Source organism: Pseudorca crassidens, chromosome 3 (genome assembly GCF_039906515.1).
Source record: "Pseudorca crassidens isolate mPseCra1 chromosome 3, mPseCra1.hap1, whole genome shotgun sequence".
Classification (NCBI taxonomy): Eukaryota; Metazoa; Chordata; class Mammalia; order Artiodactyla; family Delphinidae; genus Pseudorca; species Pseudorca crassidens.
This window is the reverse complement of record NC_090298.1, coordinates 111538128-111565964: the sequence shown is the minus strand read 5'-3', so window position 1 is coordinate 111565964 and position 27837 is coordinate 111538128. Positions and strand designations below refer to the sequence as shown.

The 27837-nt window shown below is 45.7% G+C and overlaps 1 protein-coding gene across 2 annotated transcripts; it reads left to right on the top strand.

Moving 5' to 3' along the window:
- The first annotated feature begins 3 nt into the window (after positions 1 to 3).
- Positions 4 to 24965, top strand: VDAC1 (voltage dependent anion channel 1). 2 transcript variants are annotated; one of them, XM_067731748.1, is made up of 9 exons: positions 4 to 159; positions 10206 to 10278; positions 10811 to 10860; positions 11538 to 11690; positions 11785 to 11837; positions 17100 to 17327; positions 21179 to 21329; positions 23014 to 23071; positions 24018 to 24965. In XM_067731748.1, exons 2-9 carry the CDS (start codon positions 10212 to 10214, stop codon positions 24107 to 24109), a joined length of 852 nt encoding a protein of 283 aa, XP_067587849.1. In that variant the 5' UTR covers positions 4 to 159; positions 10206 to 10211; the 3' UTR covers positions 24110 to 24965. The 2 variants fall into 2 exon arrangements, with proteins under 2 accessions (XP_067587849.1, XP_067587851.1); XM_067731750.1 differs by having other exon boundaries at positions 81 to 159; positions 10209 to 10278.
- The last annotated feature ends 2872 nt before the right edge of the window (positions 24966 to 27837 follow it).

The following is a 27837-nucleotide window of genomic DNA, read 5'->3' as shown; positions in this document are numbered from 1 at the left end:
CCCAGGGGGCGGAGCTCGCGGGGCCGGCCTCGCTGGGTCGGGGCGGGTCTGCGCCGCCGCCGTCTGTGCCGCCCCGCCCTCGGCCCCGCCGCTGGCTCTGTTCCTCACGCTGCAGCCCCCGCCGTAGCCGCCGCTGAGCCCACTGCCACCGCTTCTGAGGTAGGCGCAGCGGAGAGGGGCCAGGCCTCTGACTGCGCCCCGAGTCGCGGGCCGGCCCGTGGGGAGTTGGGGGAGGAGATGGGACGGGGAGCGGGTGAGGGCGAGGGGCCCAGAGCCGGGCCGGGGCAGGGAACGGGAGCGGCCCGCCAGGGCCTGGCGGGTCAGCGGCTGGCAGAGCAGGCCGCGCGGGGCGGGCGGGCGGCGAGCAGGCCCGGGCGGGGGAGCGGGTGGCCGGACATCCGGAGGCGCCTGCGGCTGGGGACCAAAAGCCCGCGGGGACCTTTGGGCGGAAGGGCACGGGCCGCCGCGTGGAGGCCCGGCCCGCCTTAGGTCTAGGTGACCTTCCTTGGAGGCGACCTCTGGCCCTCGATCCCGCCAGCGCGGGTCGGGCAGGGACCCGCCCGCCACCTAAGCTCGCCGGGCTGGGCTCACGGACCTGTGCGGGCCACGCTGTCGCCTCGGGGATGAGCTCATGTGACGACTGGGGTCCCGCGCCCCCGGCCCTGCACGCCCTGTCGGGTCCATGCCCGGAGAAGCTGGCTCCCGGCACTGCCTGCGCCTGCCAGCACCTTACGGGCGGAATGGGAGGCTGACAGTCGACTTAGGCCGCAGGGACCAGGGCCGGAGCTGGGGGCTGGGCAGAAGGTTAGGCCTTAGAAAAAGAGGTCCCGCGGGTAGTGATGTGGCCTTCTTGGCCTTAGGAGGGATTCCTGCCTGATTCGGTTGCTCATTCATTCATCAAATGCAGCGGTGCCTTCACGAAACTGCTTCCGAGCCCTTTGGATTTGAGGCACGCAGCATTAGTGATTTGTCCAAGGTCACACAGCCGGGAAGATACTAAGCCTCTGTTTTTTCATCTGTAGAACGGGAGCAATCATACCTCTTCTTCATCGGGTTTTTGGGAAGAATAAAATGAGTTGATTAACTTCAAACATTCAGAACAGTGCCTGGTAGGGAGAAGGTCTGGGCAGAAACCTTGACACTTACCCTTGAGGCTTTTAGGGGAGGATCTAGCCCATCCCCTGCAGACTATTTTGCTCTGCATGGTGCTCTGGAAAGCGTTCAATAAAGGTGGTCTCTGTTATTTTAAACATTATTATTAGGCATTTGTGTGCCAGGCATTGAGTAACTTTCAGGGTAATTTAAAAAACCTTTAAGTTTACAGACAGGATCAGGCTGGAGCAGAAAGTTGAATGTGGGTTCAGACCTGGGCTAAGCCTAGGCCTGTTCCACCTGAGGCCCCCAGCCCCTGGACCAGCCTCCCCTCTCCAGAGGAGATAGGGAAATGAACACCTCCTTTGCCTAATGTGCTGTAGGCAAGGGCAGGGCAGACTGCCCAGGGTCTGCCTTCTTTCCACCCCAGCTCTGGACTGAGTTCCTACAGGGTCAGGCTTAAGCCTTATACAACTTTGTTTTCAGTGCGTGGGATGGTGCCACCTGGCAATACTAGGTACTTGAGAAGGGTCTGTGGGGGTGAATGCACTCTTGCTGACAGAAGGATAGTTTTCACCGTTCCAGCATGTGGCTTATAGTAGGTGCTCATTAAGTATTTGTGGGATTATTGAATGGGTATATGTAGTGGCTGCAGGCCCAGACCATAGTCCCTTGATCTTGGACATCCTTTTTGAGGGACACACGTCTCATTCACTTTCAGAAAATAGCCTTGCCTAGCAGAGAGTCACAAATAAATAAAGGGCTACAAGGGTGTGTACAGCCCTAGAACAGTGATAGGCAGAACTGTTGCCTAATTTGAAATAATTGCTTTGAACGTGTTATCCTCATTCTGTGACTTTCTAAGTCCTTTGGGAAACTTGTTGAACTGGTGTTTCTGGGCTTGCAGGGCTGGGGGTGACACTGGTGAAGGGGATTCTCCTAAAACCCTTGGGCCTGGTGCCTCTTCCCTCTCAGATGGTGAGGGGGTCAATGGCTTCTACTGGAGTTGTCCTGAATAAAGTGCTTGAGCCTGGGTATGGGGGGCTCCTCTCAGTCAATTAGTTTATTTCTGCTATTCTATAGGCAGGGGCTGTTTGTAGACAAACAGAGGGGCTCAGGGGGACCATATAGTGAGGATTTGCCTTTGGGCCTCTGGCCCCACTGGACAGTAGGCACACGTCGACAACCACCTCCAAGATGGTGGTCATGGGGAACATTCACCGCCACCTTTACCGGTAAGGTGCTCCCAAAACCCATTTTGCCCTTGATGGGATTTCTCAAAGTGTGACATCTTTGGTAAGAGAGAGGCATGTATGGCTGAGAGCCAGCCCAAGCCTGCAGGCAGCCCCCCAGGGTGCTCAGGGGCTCCCCTCTGGTTGCCACTGAGGAAAGGTGATCAGGTGATCAGCTGGGCCTGGGCACAATCCTCCATTTCACTGCCTGCTCTCAGAGGGGTGAGGGTAAGTGAGAATCTTAGCCCTTTACCCAGAACTCTGCTGGAAAGAGTCCAGGAGAGCAGATTGAGCTCATATAACACAGCTCTGACATGAGCCATAGGGTCTAGTTACAGGCCAAGTTACTTTCTTGTTCCTCAGTTTCTCCACTCTAACTGTGATCGTCATCATTACAGTCATTCTTTATTGAGGGCCTGCCCAGCACTCTCCTGGCTGGTTGACGTATGTATTATGACGTTGAATCCACTGTCCTCCAAGCTCTGGGAGAGAGGTACTGTCGTTTCCATTTCACGGGTCAGGAGACTTGAGCACAGAGTGGTGAGGTAACCATCCCAAGGTCACACAGCTCAGCAGGAACGGGGTTGGGATTCAGGGCCTGGACTGGCTAGCTCCAGTGCCGATGCTTTCACACTGCAGTTGCCACTCCAAGGGGCCACTGTGAGGAGCTAATAGATTTGAGTGCCTTTTGAAAGGTAGAACTTGCTATTCAGAGCAGCACTGTTACCCTTTTACACTGATCAGAGGGAGCATGTGCATGGCTGGGTATAGTCTAGCTGTCAGTGGACAGCAGTCAATGGAGTTACCCTGTTTGTTGTGAGGACAGTGGCACAGGGTGTTTATCAGGAGAAGGGTCAGTTTTCCGTGGGATGAGGTAGGAGGCATTCTTCCAGTACCTGGCTGGACAATATTCAGCCAAACAATACCTCATTATGGTTGGGGAGAACTCTGGACCCTGTGGTTCAGGGTGACCTTTCGGCAACCTGCACGGCAGCTATAATTATGATAAGAAATATATAAAATGAAAATCTGTAATAAGTTCTCGCTGTGTGTGTTACATGTTTACTGGGTACCAGCCACTGTACTAAGTGCTTTGTACTAGCAATCTCATTCAGTCCTCAGAATGATGCTGAGTCAGGGACTCTTTTCCTGTACTGGAACTGAAGAAAAATGAGGGGCAGATAGGTTGTGACTTGCCCAAGATCTCGTAACAAGAGAGTGGTGGAGCAGGATTGGAACTCAGGTCTGCTCGAGTCTACCTGCCCAAGCACCGTCTATTTTATCTCCACTGGGTCAAGCCAGGCAGCGAGCAGGAGCCCTAGGTGCACCTGGGATCCAGACCTTGGCATGCTGCCTGCCAGCCCCGGTCTTCTCCTCTTGATGGGTGGGTGGGTGGGCAGGCAGGGTGTCCCCAAGTCAGCTGCATTCTCTTGAGGCTTGTGGAAGGCTGTGCCGGTGGTGGCCCACCTCCCAGGGTGTTTTAAAATAGAAGCAATACCTGGAAAGCCCAGCTGCCCTGTGTGAGACATTCATGGAGGGGGGTGGGAGGACAGATGCACTGAGAGGACCGACCTACCAGAGTCTGGAGTGGATCTGGAGGGGCAAACAAAGAATGTCCAGAATAATGGATTGTGGTTCCACTGCCACTTATTGAGCCCGGGCATTGGCTTTGCCAGCATCCTGGAGATTCAACCAGGGCCCTTCTCCTGGGCTGCCATTTCTGGTGAGAAAGTATGGGGTAGGGGTGTAGGGAGGCTCCTGATGGCGTTGACCTCACATACTGGCTTTCAGAGCAGCTCTGGCCTCCTGCGGGCGAAGTTGCTTTTCCTGGTCCCCAGAGTTAGGAGTAGTTGCTTTTGCTCTAATCCCTGGCTGGTCTGATGCCCCTCTTATAGGCTGGCCCAGTTCTGCCCTGACAGACTACCTAGAATGGTGTTAGAAATAGCAGAGCCAAAGGCTTTCCTACAGTTCTCCCTTCCTAAGGGGAACCCGGGATGGTGATGGTGAAGGCGATGATTGCTGTGTTGGTTGGAGTCCTTGCAGGAGTCAGATGTACACTCCCATGGGTTAATTAAAGAAAGCGTGATGAAAGGATCATCTGCAAAGGTATGGGCAGAGTGTGGGGGACCTGACAAGGGGTGTGGGCCCCTTGGTCCTTTAGAACAGGAGGGGGTCCTTTGGCAGGAGCTGTGGCGTTGGGTAGAGGAAAGTCACTGCCCACCTGAGGACCAACAGGGAGGCAGCCTGGGGGATGAATACCCCAATTGCACTCTCCTATCTTCTGCTGGTGCCCCCTATTTGCTGAGCCCAACCCATAGCTCACTGAAAACAGTCCATAATGATCAGCTCTTGGGGCACAGAGCAGGACGGAGGAGGAGGGTGGGTCTGGAGGGGCAAACAGAAAATCTCCAGATTAATGGATTGTGGTTACACTACCATTTATTGAGTGCTCACTGTGTGTCAGACATTTCTGCATGCTCTATTTTCCGTACTTAATCCTTGCAGCAACAGTGGTAGCAAGGCACTATTGTTAGCCCCATTTTATAGCTGAGTAAAATGAGACCCTAGGAGTATAAGTGCCTTGTCCAAAGTCACACAGCTAGAACGTCTGCCAGGCTCATAGCCCCTTCCATTCGTCACTGTGCCCTGCCACCTGGGTACTCGGATGGGTGCAGAAATGCCATGGCAGGGTGGCTCTTGGTGTTTAGGTCCTAGCCCAGTTATACCCTTGCCATTAAAAATGTTGTCTGTTGACCCACTGGGTGTTGCCTGTGTTCAGAAAACTTTTCCTCTCCACTGTTCCTGACTCAGCCGTTTGGACCCATGGCCGCCCTGCTCTCTGTATCAGCCATTGCAATGGTTGCTGGCTTTCTGAGAGCACCAAGGCTCCCCTGCCTGGATCCTTCTGAGGGAGCTTCTGCAGAGAAAAGAACATGCTTCAAAGTGGGGGTTCTGGGGGGTGCTTGGTGCGGGGAGCCAGCCCACTCTTCTCAGTGGCATCTGAGGGCTGCCCTGCCTGTGCAATAGGCAATGAAAGACTGAGAGGGAGGAAGGAGGCTTTTGAAAACGTGCCTCAGGTGACTCTCATGCACACTGAAGTTAGGGAGCTCTGCCCTACTCCTACCTTCTGGGCAGGGTGGCCAAAGCCGTCAGTGGTCACCTGAGGGTAGAATGTGCCCCCCACAGGCCTTACCTGTTAACCCTGCCACCTCGGTGTGATTTGAATCTGTTCTTGGAACCAGTATAGACACTTTGATGGTTTTCCCTTCTGGCACCTCTGCTGCAGTAGCCTTTTGGAATGGGACTTGTGGCATCATGAATGCAGCATGGCTTAATTTTGAACACATTCGTTAGGTTTTTAAATTTTCTGTCCTTAGTTTAAAAAAAAATTATCAAGTACACAAACAACTTAAGTGATTAAGTAGAATCAAAAATGAAAATCCTATTTTAACTTCACTCCTTTCCTAAACCCCCTTTCCTTTCTAGAAGCAGCTCCAAGGCAGCCACAGTTTACAGGTTAGCTCATGTCCTTCCCTTTCACATGCTTTTCCATCCATTCACAAATGTGGAACATATAAAGATGCATATGTAAAATGGTTTTCCTCCAATCACATGGAATTATACATTTTCTGTGGCTTGCTCTTTTCATTGAACTATTATCATAGGTAGCTTTCTATGCCACCACGTAGAAATCCACCTCATTCTTTTTGATTACCACATGGTATTCCTTAGTTTGCAAGCACCTTAATTTTTATTCATTTGTTTCCTTATTGGTGGACATTTAGGTTGCTTCTGGGTTTTGTGTTAAAAATAACCCTTCAGTCAGCATCCTCCTGTATACATCTTTGGGTGCCTTGGGTGCCACTGTGAGTGTGTTCCTAGCAGTAGAATTGCCGCTAGAGTTACTGCGTGTTCACTTAGGCACTGCCCACCAATGGGCTCCTCAGGGGCTGTACTGTACGTAGTATTCCTACTTGGGGAGAATGGGAGTGATCATTTTCCAATGCAACAGTAGATATTGTCATTTACATTTTTGAGAATCCATTGGTTGAGTGAGCTGCCCAAACACAGATGTGTCAGACTTTCTAATGTGGCTCTCTGAGGCCCTTTTAATAAAGTCTGCTTGGTTCTGATGTCAGAAGTGGCAGTACTCTCTTCCGAAGGCGCTTGGTTGGTCTCAGCTTGAGTTCAGCTCTCCTTAGGCCATTGTGGCGGTGGGGCATGCTAGTTGTGCGTCTCCCCCCCATCCCTGGTGATGCCGCAGTTTCCCTGTAGAGGGAGCTCCTGCCTACTGGTTACATTGTCATTTACTTAGTCCCTATTGTCGGATACTGTTTCCTTTTTTTTTCTACTGTAAAAATACTTTGATGCTTACTGCGCGTATACTTATTAAACAGACAGTGCTGTCAGAACACCCTGCTTCATGCTCAGCCTCTAGAAGCTGAGTTTCTTCTTTTTTTTCTCTTTTTTATTGAGGTAACATTGGTTTATAACATTGTTTCATGTATGCAACCTTATATTTCTACTTTTGTGTGCACTACAGTGTGCTCACCACCAAAAATTTAGTTTCCATCCATCACGATATCAATCCCTTTACCCATTCCCACCCTCTCCCCTCATTTTCCTTTCTGGTAACCACTATTCTGTTCTCCGTATCTATGTGTTTGTTTTGGTTTGTTCATTTATTTTGTTTTTTGTTTATTTATATTCCATATTTGAGTGAAATCACAGGGAATTTGTCTTCTCCATCTGATTTATTTCATTTAGCATAATACCCTCAAGGTCCATCCGTGTTGTCACAAATGGTCAGATTTCATCTTTTTTTTTAATGGCTGAGTAGTGTTCCAGTGTGTGTGTGTGTGCGTGTGCGCGCGTGCGTGTGCGCGCGCGTGCGCAGTATCCAGTATTATCCATTATCCATTCATTATCCATTCATTTGTTGGTGGTCTCTTAGGTTTTTTCCATTTTTTGGCTATTGTAAATAATGCTGTGACGAGCATAGGAGTTCACATGTCTTTGCGAATTCGTGTTTTCATATTCTTTAGATAAATACCCAGAAGTGCAACTGCTGGCTCATATGATAGTTCTAGTCTTAATTTTTTGAGGAATCTCCATGCTGTTTTCCGTAGTGGCTATACCAGTTTATATTCTCACCAACAGCGTATGAGGGTTCCCTTTTCTGAAGACACGTGGGGTGGATGCTGCAGAGACAGATGGGGAGTGATTTGGAGCTGATTGAGGTGGCGGGAGGGGCCAGGACCAGGGTTCAGTCTGCAGGTCAGTGCAGGCAGGGTGTTAAGTGAGAAAGCAGAATGCTGAATTCTCTCCCCATCTAGTCCTGGCCTGAGAAAGTGTGTATGGCAGTCATTGTTTTTACATTAAAATTGTTTTTGAAGCAGGTGCTGAGAACTGTGCTGGCTGCTGTTTGCAGCTGTAGGAAAGCTGGGCTTCTCAGAGAGGCAGAGCTGCTTCAGTCCTGTCAGATAAGTGCAGCAGGAGGCGAGAGGTGGGGAAAGAGGAAGACTCCATGAGAAGCAAAAGGGGAAGCTACAGCCACACAGCCTTTGGTGCAGGGGAGTCAGCGTCTTGCCCCCCTTGGTGGGTGTTACCTCAGGGCCAGGAGTGGGTTTGGCTCCACTCAGCTCGTGGCTCCTGTGCCTCTTCCCTGCCCGCTGCTGCGCTGGGGATGCAAGGAGAGCCTGGCCTTATGTGAGTTCCCTCTGCCATCCCACCTCTCCTGTCCTTGCATGGTAATCTCCTCAGTGGCCGCTTTAGGGGGATTTTTGCTGTGGGTGGAGTGTGTTTTGACAGTTGGCTTTGCTTTTCAGTTTTGGGGATTAGGGATAAGCAGGGGCATTTGGGGAGCATTAAATGATGAGTGTTCTGACTTTTTCCTGAGGGATGGACCAGTCCAGACGTGAAAGCCACGTGTGCCACGTGTGGTGAGGCGGGTCCTGGAGCCAGGGGAGGGTACTCGGGAAGGCCCTGACCTCTGAGGTACAGGAGGTCTTAGCTGACCCGGAGATATTGCCACTGGACTGCTCTCCCTGTCACCCGGCTGGGGCTGAGTTTGTAGCCCAGCTGGGAAGGGGACAGCACTGAAGAGGGGTGTTCTGTCCACTGATAACTGTTAGCAATCGGTGTGTGTGTGGAGAATGTTCTGGGCCCTTTGCTGAGATGTTTTGCACGTTTCCTTGGGGCTCTGTTACCTAGCCTTCAGTCCAGGGTTGTTTCATTGCTTCTCCTGGGAGGGGCCCAGGCCCATCTGTGGCTGGGGCGTGTGCCTAAGGCAGAGAGTGTTTCTGGAGGACCTGGTGGATGGTTTCCTGGTTTGTCCCTGGGGTGGGTGTGCCTATGGGGTTCATTTGGGGTGGAAGGGGAGAGGGGAGAGAGCCTTGAAAGAGCCAGTGGGAACAGCCTGAAATGGGTCTTCCACCGTGTTCTTTATGCCCTGATCCTAATGGAGACTGAGTTGCCCATGGTTCTGGCCCGATCATGTGTGAGAAATACAATAACAACAGCAACAAAAATAGGAGCGCGTAAACAGCTTACTGGGCTGCTCCTCTCTGCTCTGACACAGAAGGGAGCTGGGACAGAATTAGCAAAACCTCTGAAAAAAGTAAAATAGGACCAGGACCACAGTTTTATAATTTAAAATTGTGCAAGTTTATAGTTTTTTAACATTATACTCATTGGTTTTTTGGGCTCCCTGCAATGTCTTTGAAGTTGAGGCTTTGGTCAGGATGCAGCTTCCAGTTGTGATATTGTTCCCCTGAGATCACTTGCACTACTTTTCATTGGGTTCCCATTTAACCAGGAATATGCCATGTGGGTGTTAATTTGTGTGAATACATTTATATGTGACTTTAGGTGAGGTGTATGCAGTTTGGTAATTTAGGTATGCTGTATTTAAAATGGATGGAACCATCCTTGGGTTAATTGAATTTCTGGCTGAGGCTAACAATTTTGGAGATGGAGAAGATGCAGGAGATGGTGCTTTCTCGCATTCCCCTCTCCTTCTGGGTGGAGCACAGAGTGTGTGCCATCTGGATTAGGGTTTTAATTCTGTGTACATAATGTATCAGTGCAGAGCCTCCCAGCAGCGCAGTGTGGTCCTTAGGGCAAGGACTATTTGAAGTTCTTGCCTTCCTTGAACAGCGAGGTGTTTAATATATGCTTGTTGACTGACTTAGTGATGTGCATCAATCCCAAGTAGTACTTTGATAGTTGGTTTTAAAAGTCAAGTCACATTGAAGCTCAATAGATGTTTATTTGAATTAAATTTGGGGGGGATGTGGTTGCATTTCCTTCCATGTGAAGAATTGCCTAGTTAGGTAGGTAGGTTTTACTGTTTTCTCTATGAGGAATATGATACTCTAAAAGTGGGTTCCCGTAGCAAAGGTTTTGTGAAAAGTTGGGTCCATTCTGACACATAGTAGGTACTCCATAAATATTTGTTGAATGAATGATATCAGAACTGTATAGAAAATACATTGCCATGTATTTAATATCCTAGCAGTTGATATTTTGTAAGAAGATATGTTTTATTGGCAAGAGTCCTGCAGTTCAGTAAAGTAGCTGGCTTATGGGACTGTGTCTTTGCCAATGAATTCATTTAGAAAATATTGACTGACTCCTACCATATTCTGGGCCTGTGCTCAGTCCTGGGGATGCCTAGGAGAAGAGGTCCAAAGTCAGGCTGGTCTGCTGTCAATAAAAACTTACTGGGTGTTTCAAGCTCTGGCCACAGAAAGAAGCAGGAGATAGCACAGTCTTCTTTGTCCACACCTGGGGGAATAAGGTATGTGGAACTCAGTGCTGATGATTTTTATTGGTGGAAAACTTACCAATGTGTTTATTCTGGTGGTTCTTTTATTATAGCAGAAGATGGCTGTGCCTCCCACGTATGCTGATCTTGGCAAATCTGCCAGGGATGTCTTTACCAAGGGCTATGGTGAGTGTTGCATGGAGTGGCCTTTCAGCTCAGAAACTGGGTTGGCATGTTTGGTATTTTACCCATTACAGTTTGAGAGACTTGGGTCAGTCAGCTCTCAGAAACTTCATGTCAGGGAAAAAAGATAAGCCTTCTATGGCTAGTGAAGCAGTTTTGGTTGTGCACCCAGTACGGGTAGGCTTGTGAATTGCTGCAGACAAGTGGACATTCTTGTTTCTTCTCCTAGGCGGGAGCAGGTCTGTGGATGCTGCTGCAGTGGAGCGCGGCTTCTAAATTTGGAGCTCGTCTTAGGCATGTGCTCACGCTGTCATGCACCCTTTTCTCAGACTCCACTGGGAGTGCAGGTGGGGCCTGTGTCTGTTCTGCCTGCCACTGTTCCATGGCAGCCGGGCTCCACACACAGAGAGGCAGGCAGCAGTGGAGACCGGTGCCCTCTGCACTCATCTCATTTTTAAACAACCTAGGGGAGGCAGAGATGCTGCTCTTGAGTTAGTTATTTAACCTATTAACAGTTACCATGTTCTTTCTTTAGGGTTTGGCTTAATAAAACTTGATTTGAAAACAAAATCTGAGAATGGACTGGTAAGTTGTCTGCCTCTATGGAGCATGGATATTTATTGTAGATCAATAAATAATCAATAACTTCCGTCTGGGTGGCGAACAAAGGGACTTTTCTGATTGTGGCAGCTTGTGGTTGTCACATTCATTGCATCCTCTGTGGCATGGGTGGTCCAGGGGAACCATGTGACTAGGTCCCCAGTTAAGCAGCTGTTAATACTCATAGGAATATGGGGCAGGCCTCAATTTTATTTTTCCTCATGTTTCTTATTTCAAAATTGACCTGTGTTCCATACCACATAATTATTGAAAAAAAACCCCAAATCTTAGTAATCCCTTTTAGATTGTGAATTGTTGGAAGGAGGAAGTTTTGGGTAGAATTACTGCAATGTCAGCTTTAGCTCAAAGCTTTTTCTCTGTACGAGCCTGGAGGTAGGACAGAAGGAGAATTGCCTTCCTGTCCAGACTAAAGAGTTACAGGGGAGGAAGGAATCTTTCTCCTGATAAAGAATTCCCTGAAAGATTCCTTTAATTAGCAGCCTCCATCTGTACTTCAAATATCTAACTGAATTATAGAATGAGCTTTCGCACCCACACGTTCAGGGTCTCACCTCTTGCATAAAGGAAAGTACAGTGCATTTAGGGGTGGAGCAGTGCAGAATGAAGTGCTGGCATGCAGGCTGTGACTCTCTTCTTTAAAGGAATTTACAAGCTCAGGTTCAGCCAACACCGAGACCACCAAAGTGACGGGTAGTCTGGAAACCAAGTACAGATGGACCGAATATGGTCTGACGTTTACGGAGAAATGGAACACTGACAACACACTAGGCACGGAGATTACCGTGGAAGATCAGGTAATGGTCACTTGTGAAAAGACACAGTTTTATTAAGTGACATCGGCTGCCTGTCTTGTGACTAAACCTGTTGGTGAATTTCTTTTCTGTTCAGCTTGCACATGGCCTGAAGCTGACCTTCGATTCATCCTTCTCACCAAACACTGGGTAAGAATATCATCTGTTTTCTCCATAAGGACCTTTAGTGGTGTTTCATAGTAAGATTTAAGATTCATTCTGTGCTGTTTGTTATTGTTCTCCTGGCCTCAGCTGTGGAGGCTGCAGGATTTCTGGTCCAGTAATGCTCCATTCCACGTGGGTGAGGCGGCTCACAATGTAAGTGGCCAAGGCTCTAGGGCAGCAGGCAGTGTTTGGAAGCAAGGGCTGTTGGTCACTGTTGCCAGCCCCATTTTTCATGCTGGAGGGCCTCTTCCCTAGCTTCCTACTTAGGGACACTGAGAGTATGTGGGCTTAATTGCAAGGTGGCTCCTGAGACTGCACTTTCCTGCTTTAGGCCCTCCAGTCACAGATAGATTAGACTTGCTGGTTATTGGGCACATCAGGAGGCAAGAGGGCATGTTGATCTGCCTCAGCTCCTGGTGCTTTTCAAAGTGGCTAGAGGGAATCAGTCTCTTCTAGAACACTCTCTTGTTTTTTTCCATTCAGAGCAGTGGGTCTCCTAGGCCTGGGAAGGTTGTTTTGCACACTGATGACAAGGCCAAGGGCATGTATTGAATTTCATTTCATAGTTTTTTTAGTTTTTAAAAATTGTGGGGACTTCCCTGGCAGTCAGTCCAGTGGTTAAAACTGCACGCTCCCAGTGCAGGGGGCACAGGTTCAATCCCTGGTCGGGGAAGATCCTGCATGCTGTGTTGTGTGGCCAAAAATAAAATTTGTGGTAAAATACACATAAAATTTACCATCTCAACCATCTTTAAGTCTTTATTTTTCATGACTCTGACACTTTCAAAGATGATTGGCCAATTATTTTGTAGAATCCTTGATTTGGATTTGTCTGATGTTTTCTCATGGTTAAACTCAGGCTATTTATTTATTTATTTATTTTTCAGGTTATTTATTTTTGATAGCTGTAGATAGGATGTTGTGTTCTGTCCATCTTGGTGCATGACATCAGGGGGTATATATCAATGCGCCTCATTACTGGTGACGTTACTTTGGTCACTTGATTAAAGTGGCGTTTGCCAGATTTCTCTGTAAAGTTACTTTTTTTCTCTTTATAATTAACAAGTATCTTGTGGGGAGATGCTTTGAGACCATGCAAATATTCTAATTTTTATACTTTGACTCACAAATATTAGCATCCATTGGTGATTCTTGCCTACAACAACTGTGTTTGGCAAATGGTGAATTTCTTTCTTTTTTTCTTTTCAATTTATTTTTTTATATGTTATTTATTTATTTTTGGCCGTGTTGGGTCTTTGTTGCTGCACTCAGGCTTTCTCTAGTTGCAACGAGTCAGGGGGCTTATTGAGGTGGCTTCTTTTGTTGCAGAGCATGGGCTCTAGGTGCGTGGGCTTCAGTAGTTGCAGCACGTGGCCTTCAGTAGTTGTGGCATGCGGGCTCCATAGTTGTGGATCACGGGCTCTAGAGTGCAGGCTCAGTAGTTGTGGTGCACAAGCTTAGTTGTTCTGTGGCATGTGGGATCTTCCTGGACCAGGGCTCAAACCCGTGTCCGCTGCCTTGGCAGGCGGATTGTTAACCTCTGTGCCACCAGGGAAGTCCCCCAAATGGTGAATTTCTATTCCCATCATTCCTTCTACATTTATTAATTGGGATTTTACTGAAAGGAAGAGCTCTTTCTTCTCCACCTTTTATTTATTTGATCAGTCATCTGTATCAGTACGGATTCTTGGACATTTATTTTATTCTATGGATTGTAATCCATTACTATATTTTGTTACTTATATTGTCCCAGATATGGCCATTGGGAGCCTTCAAGTTGACATCCTGTGTGCTTTTGACAAGCCCCTGTCATTTTTTTGGAGCACTTCTTCAGAAAGTGTACTTGTTCTTCCCTAGTCCTGCTATCAGCTAGTTCTCTGAGGAGCCTTTGTTCCTTTTATTGAAGAATGGTGTTTAGAAACTAAGACTGTGGGTACAAGATGTACTCATTGCTACTGGGTATTTGAGGAAAGCTTTGATGACTCGATGGAGATTGGAAATGAAAGCTGACTTTCCAAAGTGTCTGAGGGGTACAGCCTGGGAAAGTATCCTGGCTTCCTTTAAAGAGGTAAGCATATACCACATTTGGATGAAGCTGCAGACAGACCTCATCAGGGGACTGGCACCCACACTGAGTACTTACCACAGATAAAGCCAGCTTGTTAACCACAGATTAAGAGTATACCTCTCTCAGGTGCTGTCACATTAGCACCATTATTTAAATAGCTTTAAAAAATCCCAATGATATTTGAAAGAGGAAAAGCTCCGAAGGCATAGAATGCTGCCTTAGAGCCAAGCCTGGAGAGAAACCTAGTCGCTGCCCCACCAGTGCCCTTTCCCTGGGGACCTGGTGCCTCTGGCCAGAATCCAGTGGGGTGGCATGTGGAGGCACTGTGTAACTGTCCAGTGTGGCTTGTGCACACCACTGGTCAGAGGCCCTGGTACAGGTGTCACATTTTGTGTCAGCAGCAGCATTTTACCCAGTGGTTAAAAGATGCCGAATTTCTACATGTCTTGATTTCCCCTTCTTTCTGAATGTCAGCCTCTGAGCAGCTGTGTTTTTCATCAGTCATCCTACCCTGCTTGGTGCCAACTGGATACTTGGTTGTAACCCAGGTCTCTTCCTCTAAAGAGCCGGCAGACCAAAATAGGTTTATTTTAAGTTTTTCTTATTGAGAGTTAGTTTGGTTGTCACTCCTTTCCTTCACAGCTTGCAAAAATGCACAGAAGCAACTTGAACAGAAGTTGTAAGTTTCATTGTCACTAGGGACGGGTGTTAACTTTATTTTCACCTATGACCTCTGAAATTCTGACTCATTGGAACTTGGAGTGTTTAATCTTTAAATTTTTTATTATGGAAAATTTCAAACATGCGAACGAATACGGAAAAGCATATTATACCTTCATCATGTTCTCATCACTCAGCTTTAATAACTATCAACCCATGGCCAATCCTGTTTTATTTATACATCCATAATCAACCCCTCCCACCCTCAGATTATTTTGAAGTAAATAACAGATATCACATACTTTCATCTGTACATATTTTCATATGTATCTTTAAATAAGTTTCCTTTTAAAAAAAGCATAGCCACCGTATCATTACATTGTGAAAATTAATCATAATTTCTTAATATTGTCAAGCCTGATCTCTTCAAATTTACATGATTTCATGAAAATTTTTTAGAGAATCAAAAATTGTCCATGCAAAATTGTAAAAATTGCTTCATATGGCTCCTAAATCTTCTGGTTTTTTTCCCCTTGCAGTTTATTTGTTAAAACTAGATCATTTGTCTTCTAGAATTATATATAGAGTAAATTTTGCTGTTTGCGTTCTGTGGTGTTGTTTAACTTGTTCCCCTGTCCCCCACATTTCCTGTGAATTGCTAAGTCTAGAGGCTTCATCACATTTAGATTCCGTTTTGGGGGTTGCTGAAATCTGCTTCCATAGGGAGGCACACAGAAGGCCTGGTTTTCTCTTTGTATGTTAGTGCCATTCATGATCTACTCATAAGGGGTTACGAATTGGTGATAATTCCACCTTTATCTTTCCTTCTTCATTTTTAAGCTGGAATATTTCTATAAAGAGAAACTTATCAAATCTTTGGTTATTTTGAGATATAGTTAGTATAGGAAAGGTGGGATACATGTTTGATTCCTTTCTTATTTACCCTTTTCAAAATAACAGATTGATCCTCTAGTCTCCAAAGATGACCAATGTGTGTGTGTCTTGAGTGTCATTATGAGTTCATAGATTTAAACATTTGATGTGCTTCAGTCGCTGCTGATACTATTCTTGATGCTTATATTGTCTCATATTTGAAGCCCTTGGGAGCCTGTTTTTTTTTTTTTTTAATATATTTACATATTTACTTATTTGGCTGCACTGGGTCTTAGTTGCAGCATGCGGGATCTTTTAGTTGCGGCATGCGGGATCTTTTAGTTGCGGCATGCAGGCTCTTAGTTGTGGCATGTGGGATCTAGTTCCCTGAACAGGGATCGAACCTGGGCCCCCTGCACTGGGAGCATGGAGTCTTAACCGCTGGGCCACCAGGGAAGTCCCTGTGGGAGCCTCTTCTTCTTAGCTCTCCAGTCCTTTTGCCCCAACCTCAAAGTCTTTGATAGCTTTGATAGATGCTTCAAGCTCATTTTGCACGTTTCCTGCCCCAACCTGTAATCTGCAATTTTCTGAGGAGTGCTGGTTCCTTTTAGGAGGGAATGGTATTTAGGGCCCCCAGTTTGGGTGCTGGGGATGAAGCTTTAATCTCAGTGTGAATGAAGCTGGGCTGGACAGGGCTGTGTGGTCCTTGAACCTTGAAGCATATCTGGTTTCTCCTGTGGTGTCTGCTGAGAATGTTTCTCGTTGTGGAAGATGTCCATTTTGCAGTTGAATGACAGAAACAATCAGGTGAAAATAGTCTAAATTTTATTTGATAGATGTGATCTTGTCTCTAATGCTGACTTTTGGTAAAAGTCATTGTGATAATATATTTGCAGGTGACATGAGTCACCTGCCTTTCCTAAGAAATGCTGGGTCTTGAGTAATAGTCAAGGGAGGCACTATCTGGCCGTATATGCAAATCTGGGATCAGCAAACTAGACCTGGGATCTTGTCCAGTCCACCAGGGCTTCCTGGCCCCCTATGACTGCAGGGCCCCAGGTTCTACCTCACTATCCAGTTCTCTGAAATATATATTCATTGGGATCTCATAGATACTGAATTAAAAGCTATCTAACTGTTGTATTTACTTAGAAGGGAATTAGTATATATTTCTTTACTAAGTGAGCCACAAAGTAAGAAGATGACCATCTCATTAAAAGCTGCTGTTTAGATAGCTGCCTTCATGACAGATGTATCTTTTCCACAGACTTGGAAAATAGCAAAGATGCATCTGTTTCATAATTACATGGTGGTGCTCTGCATAATGAATGCCTGTGTAGGCCACTGTATTGAGCACAGGGAGAGGATAGTAAAAATTACTTAGCGCTTCTTTTTCCAGCTTTTCTTGCCTGTGTTCTCGCTTCATTATGGTGGTGTTTCTTCCTTATTCTGGATTCCAGTTGAAGAGAGGTTGTGTTCTGCCCATTGTGGCACAGAAGTTGCTTAAGGGAGATCTGGGGCCCTGGCTTTGCCTTCCTACCCTCCTATTCAAACGGGGATTATTATTTTTATAAATTTGTGTCTCTTGGCATGCTTGTTGCAAGATGAGTTAGCTTCTGATTTTAATACAATTTCTTTTCCTCCAGGAAAAAAAATGCTAAAATCAAGACAGGGTACAAGCGGGAACATATCAACCTGGGCTGTGACGTGGATTTCGACATTGCCGGGCCTTCCATCCGGGGTGCTCTGGTGCTGGGTTACGAGGGCTGGCTGGCTGGCTACCAGATGAATTTTGAGACCGCAAAGTCTCGAGTGACCCAGAGCAACTTTGCAGTTGGCTACAAGACTGATGAGTTCCAGCTTCACACCAATGTGTAAGTGTATGTGAGTGTGTGCAGTCGGGGGATTGTTTACCATGATTTTTTTCTAAGCTTAATTTTTAATCACTGGGAAGTGAGTTTGTTGGAATCAGATGAGCCAAATGGCCTGCTAGTATTGTTCTTGTTTCCCACCTACCCGTTTCCTGAAGTGATGTAGTTTCTTACTATTCTGTGAACAGTAAATGTTGTCCCTGGTACACACAGAATGGCTGATCACTTACGGCAAGGGCATGATGTCAGTCCACAGGCGTGTTCCTTCCCTGCAGCTTTATGGACGTTGGAGGGCCTTTCATTTTAGTTAACAAAATGGGGGTGGGGAGGTGTAGCTCTCTTTCTCTGTATACTGCGTGAGGACCAGCTTGCTGTGCTTTAATGAAATGTAGGCATGGGAGCCAAATTAGGAGTTGATTATCTCAGTTAAATACTGAGTGTCTTCTCTGCATGACAGAACATTTAAAAGTTTATTAACTGGACAGTATCATGAAGGGAAGAGGAAATTACAGGGTAGGTTAGAGAGAGCCCTTTGTAATCAAACTTGAGGGTTGAAGCAGAGTGCTGATTTAGATTTAAGGGAAACAGATTTCATCCATGAAATCTCTGTAGACATGAAGAACTAATGCATGGTGCAAGTTGGGTACAAATTTACCAAATTTCTCTCTTTCCACTAGAGGTCACTAAAGTGACTTTTAAAATTTAGAGACAAGTAAATGGTATTTGGGTCTAATAACATTGGGTCTAGTAACATTTCCGTAATAAAAATTTTTGAGGAATTTTTATAATTAATAATATAATACATTAATATAATAAATTAATAAAATTTGAGTCTTTTAAAACTAAAAAAAATCACAAGAAAACTATGGAGATGGACAGCCCAGTGGTTGGGGGAGGGGAACAGGAAGGGTGTCACTTTGAAGGGGTGGCACAGGGGAGTTTGGTAGTGGGACTGTTCTGTATCCTGGCTACAGGAGTCTTTGTATTAAAATTCATAGAAATGTTTACTGAAAAAGGTCAAAAAAGATACGTAAATTTAAAAAAAGTAACATGCAAAAAAGCCATAGGAAAAATATCACATGCATAGAAGTGTTTTTTAATTGAAAATTTTGGCTGACATGGAAAGTGCTTCCTTGGTTTGGAATTGGGAACTTGCACCAGTTCCAGGAAGAGCAATGACTTTTAGGTTTTACTAACCTGAGTTTCAAGATTTTTAATAAGTGGACCTGGTTTATTTTTGGAACTGGCATGGAAACAGCTGACACAGCTAATCTGGGTTGCCCTGGTCTTGCAGAGGCCTAGGTGTGTAACAGGTGTTCTGTGTGCTTCATGTAGATGGCTTTTTTGTTTTGGTTTTTGTTTTTGTTTTGGCGGTACGCGGGCCTCTCACTGTTGTGGCCTCTCCCGTTGCGGAGCACAGGCTCTGGACGTGCAGGCTCAGCGGCCATGGGTCACGGGCCCAGCCACTCCGCGGCATGTGGGATCTTCCTGGACCGGGGCACGAACCCGTGTTCCCTGCATTGGCAGGCGGACTCTCAACCACTGCGCCACCAGGGAAGCCCTAGATGACTTTTTTTAAACAAATTAATTAATTAATTAATTTTTGGCTGAGTTGGGTCTTCGTTGCTGTGCGCAGGCTTTCTCTAGTTGCGGCAAGGAAGGGCTACTCTTCATTGCGGTGCGTGGGCTTCTCATTGCAGCGGCTTCTCTTGTGGCAGAGCACGGGCTCTAGGCGCATGGGCTTCAGTAGTTGTGGCGTGTGGGCTTCAGTAGTTGTGGCATGTGGGCTCCGGTAGTTGTGGCTCACGGGCTCTAGAGCACAGGCTCAGTAGTTGTGGTGCATGGGCTTAGTTGCTCCACGGCATGTGGGATCTTCCTGGACCAGGACTCAAACCTGTGTCCCCTGCATCGGCAGGTGGATTCTTAACCACTGCGCCACCAGGAAGCCCTAGATGATTTTTGTTTGTTTGTTCGTTTGTTTTTGTTTTTTTGCGGTACGCGGGCCTCTCCCTGTTGTGGCCTCTCCCGTTGCGGAGCACAGACTCTGGACGCGCAGGCTCAGCGGCCATGGCTCACGGGCCCAGCCGCTCCGTGGCATGTGAGATCTTCCCAGACCGGGGCACAAACCTGTATCCCCTGCTACGGCAGGTGGACTCTCAACCACTGCGCCACCAGGGAAGCCCCCTAGATGATTTTTTTTACAACGAGTTCCTTTGTGGTTTTAAGAGTTCAGTACAGGAAGGCAGTGTTGCTGGTTTTAGAATGTATTGAAAAATCTAATGTTTAAACACATTTAAGCCCAAGGAAATTTCCCCGTTTGAGTTAAAATCTATTATTTTTGACAAGCTGCTGTTTTGTAGCATGCTCAAGACTTTCTGAAGAAGTCAGGATTCTCTGTGAATCAGGTGGTGTCTATGCTCTTCCTGTACTTTCTGGAAGCACAGTGTCTGTCTGGCTGAATTTCAGGGAAAACTTAAGAATTTAGAATGTATTTAATGAGCATCTACTTTAGGGAGAGTATATTAGTGAAGAGCAGAGTTTGCAATGAAACAGCAACAATTTATTCATGGGTTAGTGAGTTCTAAGCTCTTTGCTGGATTCCAAAGCGTATGGGACCTGCCTTAATAGTTTCCAGTGCTATTTCCAGTGGAGACACCCAAAATGATGAGGCAGAACTTTGACATTGTATTTTTTTTTAAATTTCTTTGTTTTCTTTGTTTATTTTTGGCTGCGTTGGATCTTCGTTGCTGCACACTGCCTTTCTCTAGTTGCGGTGAGCGGGGGCCACTCTTTGTTGCGGTGCGCATGCTTCTCATTGCGGTGGCTTCTCTTGTTGTGCAGCACGGGCTCTAGGCGCGTGGGCTTCAGTAGTTGTGGCACACGGGCTCAGTAGTTGTGGCTCGCGGGCTCTAGAGTGCAGGCTCAGTAGTTGTGGCGCATGGGCTTAGTTGCTCCGTGGCATGTGGGATCTTCCTGGACCAGGGCTCGAACCCGTGTCCCCTGCATTGGCAAGTGGATTCTTAACCACTGCGCCACCAGGGAAGTCCCCTGACGTTGTATTTTTATGTTAAAAATGTTAGAGTGGGGAAGGGGATATTCCCAGAGGCTGCGGTCAGTACGGTGTGTTTGGAAGAGAGGAAGGAGTTTGGCTTGCTGGGTTTCATTCCATTTTTGAAAGACAGAAACATTTGTAATGTAGCAAGTTGCTCCTTTTCAGATCTCACCAGGACCATAGATGTTGCAGCATGGGCCAATAGTATGCATAGGCCAACAAGTCTGAATAATAGGTTAAGCTCTCCTGTAATTGCTGTTCCTCCTAGGGCCTGGGTCAGTTCTGGCTGTGCACCCTCAGCAGTGGATGCAGCTAAGGGTGCTAAGGGTGCTGGTGCTAAGGGTTATAAGCTGCCTTCTGAGGAACATGAGTGGCCCAGACTTTCTTGCCATTTCTGGCTTTGTTCTCTCTTTCCATTTTTATAATAGAGCATTTATAAAAGTAATAACCTTAGCAGCAGAAGAAAGAAATCACTCAGAATCCAGAATCCCAGTGCCCTAGTTACTGCTTTTATTTTAAAGATTAATGTAGAAGCAAACTTCAAGTTCCATGCAGCCTGAGTAGTTGACTGAGCTGCCTCTGGGTGTTCCCAGTGATGGCTGAGATAGCCTTTCCCTTCCTCTGAACCTTCCTGACCCTGGTGTCTGTGCCATTCCTATCAGGCTTGCCGTAATTTGGTGCCTGTTTTGTGATCAGTTGAATCCATTTACAACATGCTTGTCCTCTGTTAGACTTTGTCAGCTCTGCCCAGCTCAGGTCGCCTTCCTGGGCTGCTTGGCATCCGTGCTGTGCTTATTTGCAGAAATGACGGGACAGAGTTTGGTGGCTCCATTTATCAGAAGGTGAATAAGAAGTTGGAGACTGCTGTTAATCTGGCCTGGACAGCAGGAAACAGTAACACTCGCTTCGGAATAGCAGCCAAGTACCAGATCGACCCTGATGCCTGCTTCTCGGTGGGTACCTGTGGAATCATGTATCTCTGAGACCTTACCCTGACCCTTAGGTTGGAATCCTTTTGGACTGATGGAATTCCATGCTTTGGCTAGAGATTTTCTCACTGTGAGAGGGTTCACAATGAGTAAAACGATCAGAGTAATGGTATTTACTATGGCTGCCAGGCACTGTATGGAGACCATTATATGTGACTTACTGTATTTAATTCTTATACAACCCATTTGAGATAGGTGCTTTTTTTTTTTTTTTTTTTTTTTTAATTATCCCATCCATGTTTTCACAAATGAGGAACTGAAAGCTTAGAGTGGTTGAGTAACTTGCCCAAGGGCAGGCAGGTGGTAAGTGCTGGGGTTTGTGTTTGACCCAGACTGCCTTGCTGTGAAGCCTGCTTCTCTAACCAGTCCCTGGTCCATGCTGCAGACTGTAAAGGGGGTTACCTTGAACCTGAAGGTTTTAAATGTTCCTTTCCCCCTCAGTTTTCATTCTCTTGCCCAGCTCCTGTACTGCATATTAAGAAATCAGGCCCTGGCATTGGGTGGTTGGCATCTTGTCTTGCAGACCCTGTAGCATAGCTAATGGACCCTTGCGTTGCTGCACAGTTTTTGCGTTAAATCTTGTTGAGCTCATCTCTATTGTCACAGGGCACTGCCGGCTGTATCCTTTTTGGGGTGGAATGAGGAAATCTCATGTTGCAGGACGGTTTCTGGGCTGACTTGTGTAATTTACAGACAGCCTATTTTAAGTCTCCTGAAATAGGAACTGAATTTGGCTTCCTTAATGTCAGGCACTTTATAACAAAGGAAAAGGGGCCTTATTATTTGGAGGGCATGGGCAAAATGGAACATCTAGATGGGGCACTGACTGCCTGGAGGCCTACCTTCCTGTTTTCTCCTGTGGGAGATGCTGCGTCTAAAAACAGCATGTGAGCAGGAAGACACACACCCTGGTAGCTCTGGCTTTCGCCAGGTGTTCTCACAGCGTGAGCTTGCTCTGCTCCTGACCTCTCCTTACTTCCCCAGAAAGGGGTCAGGGAGAGGCCTAGATTTTCCTACAACTCAGGCAGAAGAATAAGGGCGAAATCATTATCGACTCAGCTGCTTTATTGATTAATTTATTAATCAGCATTCAGTAAGTGCTGACATTTAAGTGATTGTCTAGGTTATTGTTTTGCTCCAAAAATTCAGGCTTGTCAGTGCCAAATTTTTTTGATTTTTGCTTCTCTTTTTCATGAAGAAAAAATTCGAACAATGTTCTGCTGTTTAAAAAAACGCTTTAAAACCCCATCTGACATTTGGTCTGTTTTTCTTTATCCCAACAAATACAAGAAAGTCTTTTATGTCTCTGGCCATAAATGAAGGTGTCCTCACCTGTTATAACTTAAAAATACAGACCTACTATGTATAAATGGAATTGGGCACACATACTGTAAGGAATCAAATGTAAATAATAACTTTCTTTTACTTGAAAATTGTGTTGTTTCTTTGCGTTACCCTTCTGAGACCTAGTTCCTAAATTTGATATAGTTCATATTGAATTTAATGAATCCTATAAACAGAGTGGTCATGAAAAAAGAGAATTTGATACTGAAGTCCAGAGTTGGTTGATTAAAAAGCTCTTATTCAGTTTGGAGACAGAAATGTGAAGTACTTAACATTTTCACTCTCTTATCTTTTCCTTGACTAGGCTAAAGTGAACAACTCCAGCCTGATAGGGTTAGGATATACTCAGACCCTAAAGCCAGGTATGTGTTGGTTGTGTGAAATTAGTTCTTTGTCTTAAAAAAGATGTGGTGCTCGTTTGCTGCTTTATGTTATTGCTTGTAAAATGACTGTGTAGTACATTGTAAATGAGTGTATATAAAGTTTTATAGTTGACTGTTTGTAAAGGAGTGCAGAGTCATTATAAAACGGTTGGCGAATAGGAGAAGTAGTAAGTAGGAGGAAAAAGGCCAAGGCTAACATGTATTACATTTTTGGTTATTTTCTTCCATTCTTTTTCCCAGTGTGTGCCTAATGCTTGATACTTATTGCCAGCAGGTTCTTAAAACCAGCCTATAAGTCATCCCCATTGTGAAACTGGTTTGTAGGTTTCCTCTGCACAGTTAGCTAGGCCAGTCCATAGTATGTTACAGCTACAGGAAATAATACCCCCTTGGGGTTAGTTTGGTCAGACTGGGGCTTTGAACCCTGGAAATCTAAGGTTACATGATGGCAGAATCAAGCTGTTCTAGAGAAAATAGCATTTAGTCGTGTGTGTGTGTGTGTGTGTGTGTGTGTGTGTTGTGTTTGCATTTGTGTGCATGCTGTGATTGGGAGTGTAAGACCATGGAGTCTGATTTGTGGTTGGGGTTTCATTTCAAGGGGCTTTTGCTAAGGAAGTTTTCTGCATGGATTTTGTAGCGGGGATGATGAGAGGATGAAGGAAAGTGGATTTGGGTGAGCTATGGAGTCGTCATTATTGTTGCACAAGCTCATCCTCAGCTACCCAGTCATTAGTCGGATGGCGCTGAGTAACAGGGATTCAAGGGCCTGTGGTTTTGCCCCTGCTGATCACACTCAGCTGGAACAGGTTCTGAATCTGGTGTGGTGTCACCAGTGTGCTTCAGCCGTCCTCCATTTGCTAACCTTTCTTCTCTTTTCTTTCCTCCCTCTCTCCTCCCTTCCTCTCCCTGACTTCTCCCCCTGCAGGTATCAAACTGACACTGTCAGCTCTGCTGGATGGCAAGAATGTCAACGCTGGTGGCCACAAGCTTGGTCTAGGACTGGAGTTTCAAGCATAAATGAATACTGTACAATCGTTTAATTTTAAACTATTTTGCAGCATAGCTACCTTCAGAATTTAGTGTACCTTTTAATGTTGTATGTCTGGGATGCGAGTATCGCTAAATATCATGTTAGACTTCCAGGTTAAAGATGATTCAGCTTTAGAGTGTTACCCTTTCAGAGGTACAGAAGAAACCCAATTTCAAAAAAGTTCCTTTCAGCTGTAGACTTGAGGGGGAGCTTGCTGGCCCCTCTAGAGATGTCAGGTTTCTTTTTTACCTAGAAATGGCTGCAAGTGGAAGTTGATAATTTGCAGGCACTTTGTAATTTGTAAATTCGTATTGAGTAAATGAATGAAATTGTGACTTCCTGAGAATTGAACCTTGGTTTCCTACCCTGATTGAGGAGAAGCTGTTTGATGGTGTACACAAACTCATCTGAAAGGGACTTTTTTAGGCAGGGACTTTTTCCACCCCAATCCATCACCTCTTTTACACCAAAAGTAGTCTGCAGGGCGTGGTAGCTGTTTCTTTTGTGCCATTTTGGGGTGGAGAAGGTGGATGTGATGAAGCCAATAATTCAGGACTTAACTGTGTTTTTTCTCATGTTGTGTTTTTTTGCCCTTGCACCAGAGTATGAAATAGCTTCTAAGAGCTCCAGCTGCAAGCTGGGAAGAGTCTCTGTGACTGTAATCACATGGTGACAACACTCAGAATCTAAATTGAACTTCTGTTATATTCTCGCCACTCAGTTTATTTTTTAGCAGTTTAATGGGTACATTTTAGGGTCTTCCATTTTGTGTGGAATTAGTTCCTCCCCTTCAAATGCTGTAATTAACATCACTTAAAACTTGAATAAAATATTGAAACCTTATCCTTCTTTTGTTGTCTTTATTAACAGGAGTGTGAATAAACAGGACATATGTTTGGTCTTGTTCTTTGGCCCCTTGGTGTGGCTGTGTGTGTGTGATATTTTTAGTTTTCTATTGCTGCATAACAATTACCACAAATTTAGTGGCTTAAAACAACACTTAATTATTTCACAGGTCTGTCTGTCTGAAGTCCAAGCACCGGGTGCCTGGGCTCTCTTAAGTTTCTCACAATGCTGAAATTAGGATGTCAGCCGGACTGTGTTCTCATCTGAAGTTTGGGGTCCTCTTCCAGGCTCATATGGTTGTGGCAGAATTCAGTTACCTTTAGTTGTAAGATAGTGGTTTCTATTTCCTTGCTGGCCATCAGCTAGGGGCCACTTTCAGCAAATAGAGGCCACCTGCACTCCTTGCCATGTGGTGTCCTCCATCTTCAGAGCTGGAACAGAAAAATTTCACTGTCAAATCCTTCCCTACTTCAAATATCCTCCAGAAGAGCCCAAACACCTTTATAATTTTTTGAAAATTTGTTTTTAAAATTAAGATGTAATTGGCCTATAACATTATATTAGTTTCAGGTGTACAACATAATGATTTGATGTTTGTATATATTGTGAAATGATCACTACAATAAGCCCAGTTAACATCCATCACTGTACAGAATTGTTTTTTTCTTGGGATAAGAACTTTTTTTTTTTTGCGGTACGCGGGCCTCTCACTGTTGTGGCCTCTCCCGTTGCGGAGCACAGGCTCCGGATGTGCAGGCCCAGCGGCCATGGCTCACGGGCCCAGCCGCTCCGCGGCATGTGGGATCCTCCCGGACCCGGGCACGAACCCGTGTCCCTTGCATCGGCAGGCGGACCCTCAACCGCTGCGCCACCAGGGAAGCCCGGGATAAGAACTTTTAAGATCTACTCTCTTTGCAACTTTCAAATAAATAATGCAGTACAATTAATTATGGTCACCATGCTGTACATTACATCCCCATAACTTATTTATTTTATAAGCATTCCTGTCCTTTTAAGGGCTCACCTGATTAGGTCAGGTCCACTGAGGATAATCTCCCATTAAAGTCAACTGTCCACACATCATAACCTAATCACAGGAGTGATATCCCATCATATTCACAGATTCCTCCCACACTCAAGGGCAGGGGATCATATAAAGGCATGGGTCATTGGATATGGTTTCAGAATTCTGCCATATATATTAAAAAAAATAACACGGATTTCAAACGTTTACGAAGTATCAATAGAATAGGAACAACTCTGCATATACATTATCCAGCTTCATCAAATGTAGACTTTTTTTTTTGCGGTACGTGGGCCTCACTGTTGTGGCCTCTCCCGTTGCGGAGCACAGGCTCCGGACGCGCAGGCTCAGCGGCCATGGCTCACGGGCCCAGCCGCTCCGCGGCCTGTGGGATCTTCCTGGACCGGGGCATGAACCCGTGTCCCCTGCATTGGCAGGCAGATTCTCCACCACTGTGCCACCAGGGAAGCCCTAGAGAGTTTTTTCTATTCAATGATAAATATTTTTAGGCAGAATTCCTTTTTATGGACGTTTGGAAGTGACAATTCCCAACAGGTATCAGATTTACTTCCAGCATTTTGTGTAACTGGTCACCCCAAACCTGCTGGCCTCAGTATTTGTTATACTGTCTTCATCAGGTTCATAAGGACCCGCAGCTATTTCAAAGTTCACTTTATTAAATGTGTCCAGAGATTTTTGTCCATAATGGTTGTTGGGTACATCCAGTCAGAAGCCAGTTGCATTTTTGGTATTTTGAAATGTACAAAGGGCCCTCTGAGGGAATATTTTCCTCTCATTTACATATTTTCTGGTTGTTGCATGTCAGAGTATTGTGCAAAATGCCTTGAGTTCATGATATCTCACCAGTAAGAGAATTGAAATAATCTGGTATGGGGCCAAAGGAACAAAGTGGACAAAGAAGAGAGGATTGAAGGTGTGTTTATTACAGGAAAAAGGCCTGATTAAGTCTGAATCTCCCAACATGCAGAAGCTAGAACTGAGAGGCTTATTCGTTAAACTGAGTGAACGTTTCTGTACTCACAGAGGGAAAGCTCCAGGGGAACTTGGGAAGACTTTGTACCCTGGCTACCCTGGAAGTTTTGCAATAAGTGCACCATTCAGTCTATCTGGGCTTGTGGTGGGCTTAAGGAAATGAATAGATGAATGACCTCTTAGTTTTCTTAACAACACAGAGTTTGTGTTTTTGAGCGGTCACTAGTGCCAGATAAAATGTTAAAGGAAACCAGATTGAGGAGAACACAGGCTTTTCTCTCTTCAAAGAGGCAGCTCAACTGTCTCTGGGGGATAGCAGCAATCCTCTGAGGAAATCATGGAGACCAGAGTGGTGAAGCTGTGGGGTAAAATAAATGTCTTGCTTCATGCCATGCTGATTTTCCTGCAAATCAATCAAATGTAATTTTACGAGCTGAAGCCTATAGACATTAAGAAAATATTCACAGAACACACAGACCAAAGCATTGTGGCTAGGGCCCTAAGGGAACTTCCTGGAAGTTTCTAAATTTGCACTTTCATATTCTGGGGGGTTTAAGTTAACAACATTTAAAAGAAGCTTATTGTAGGAAATGTGGAAGCTGTTTGCACACCTCTTTCCTAGCCCACTTCCCTGCTTTTCCTCCATAATACCTTTACCATTGTATATAGTATGTATTTTACACTATAGTCTCCCTCACAGAAAAATAAATTCCACAAAAGTGTTTTGTTCAGTGCTGTATATTGAAATATGGACAGGTACTAAGTATTTGTTGAAGTAATAAATGATTATGGGGAAATGTTAAAAATAGAACACTTAACCTAAAATACCACCAACCTAAAATCCCACCACCC

What these genes read in the sequence shown, in the direction of transcription:
- VDAC1 (XM_067731748.1), top strand. Translation starts at nt 10,212, where the DNA reads ATGGCTGTGCCTCCCACGTATGCTGATCTTGGCAAATCTGCCAGGGAT. An exon ending in AGATTACCGTGGAAGATCAG is followed by an intron (nt 11,691 to 11,784) that starts GTAATGGTCACT and finishes TTTTCTGTTCAG; the next exon opens with CTTGCACATGGCCTGAAGCT. An exon ending in TTCCAGCTTCACACCAATGT is followed by an intron (nt 17,328 to 21,178) that starts GTAAGTGTATGT and finishes GCTTATTTGCAG; the next exon opens with AAATGACGGGACAGAGTTTG.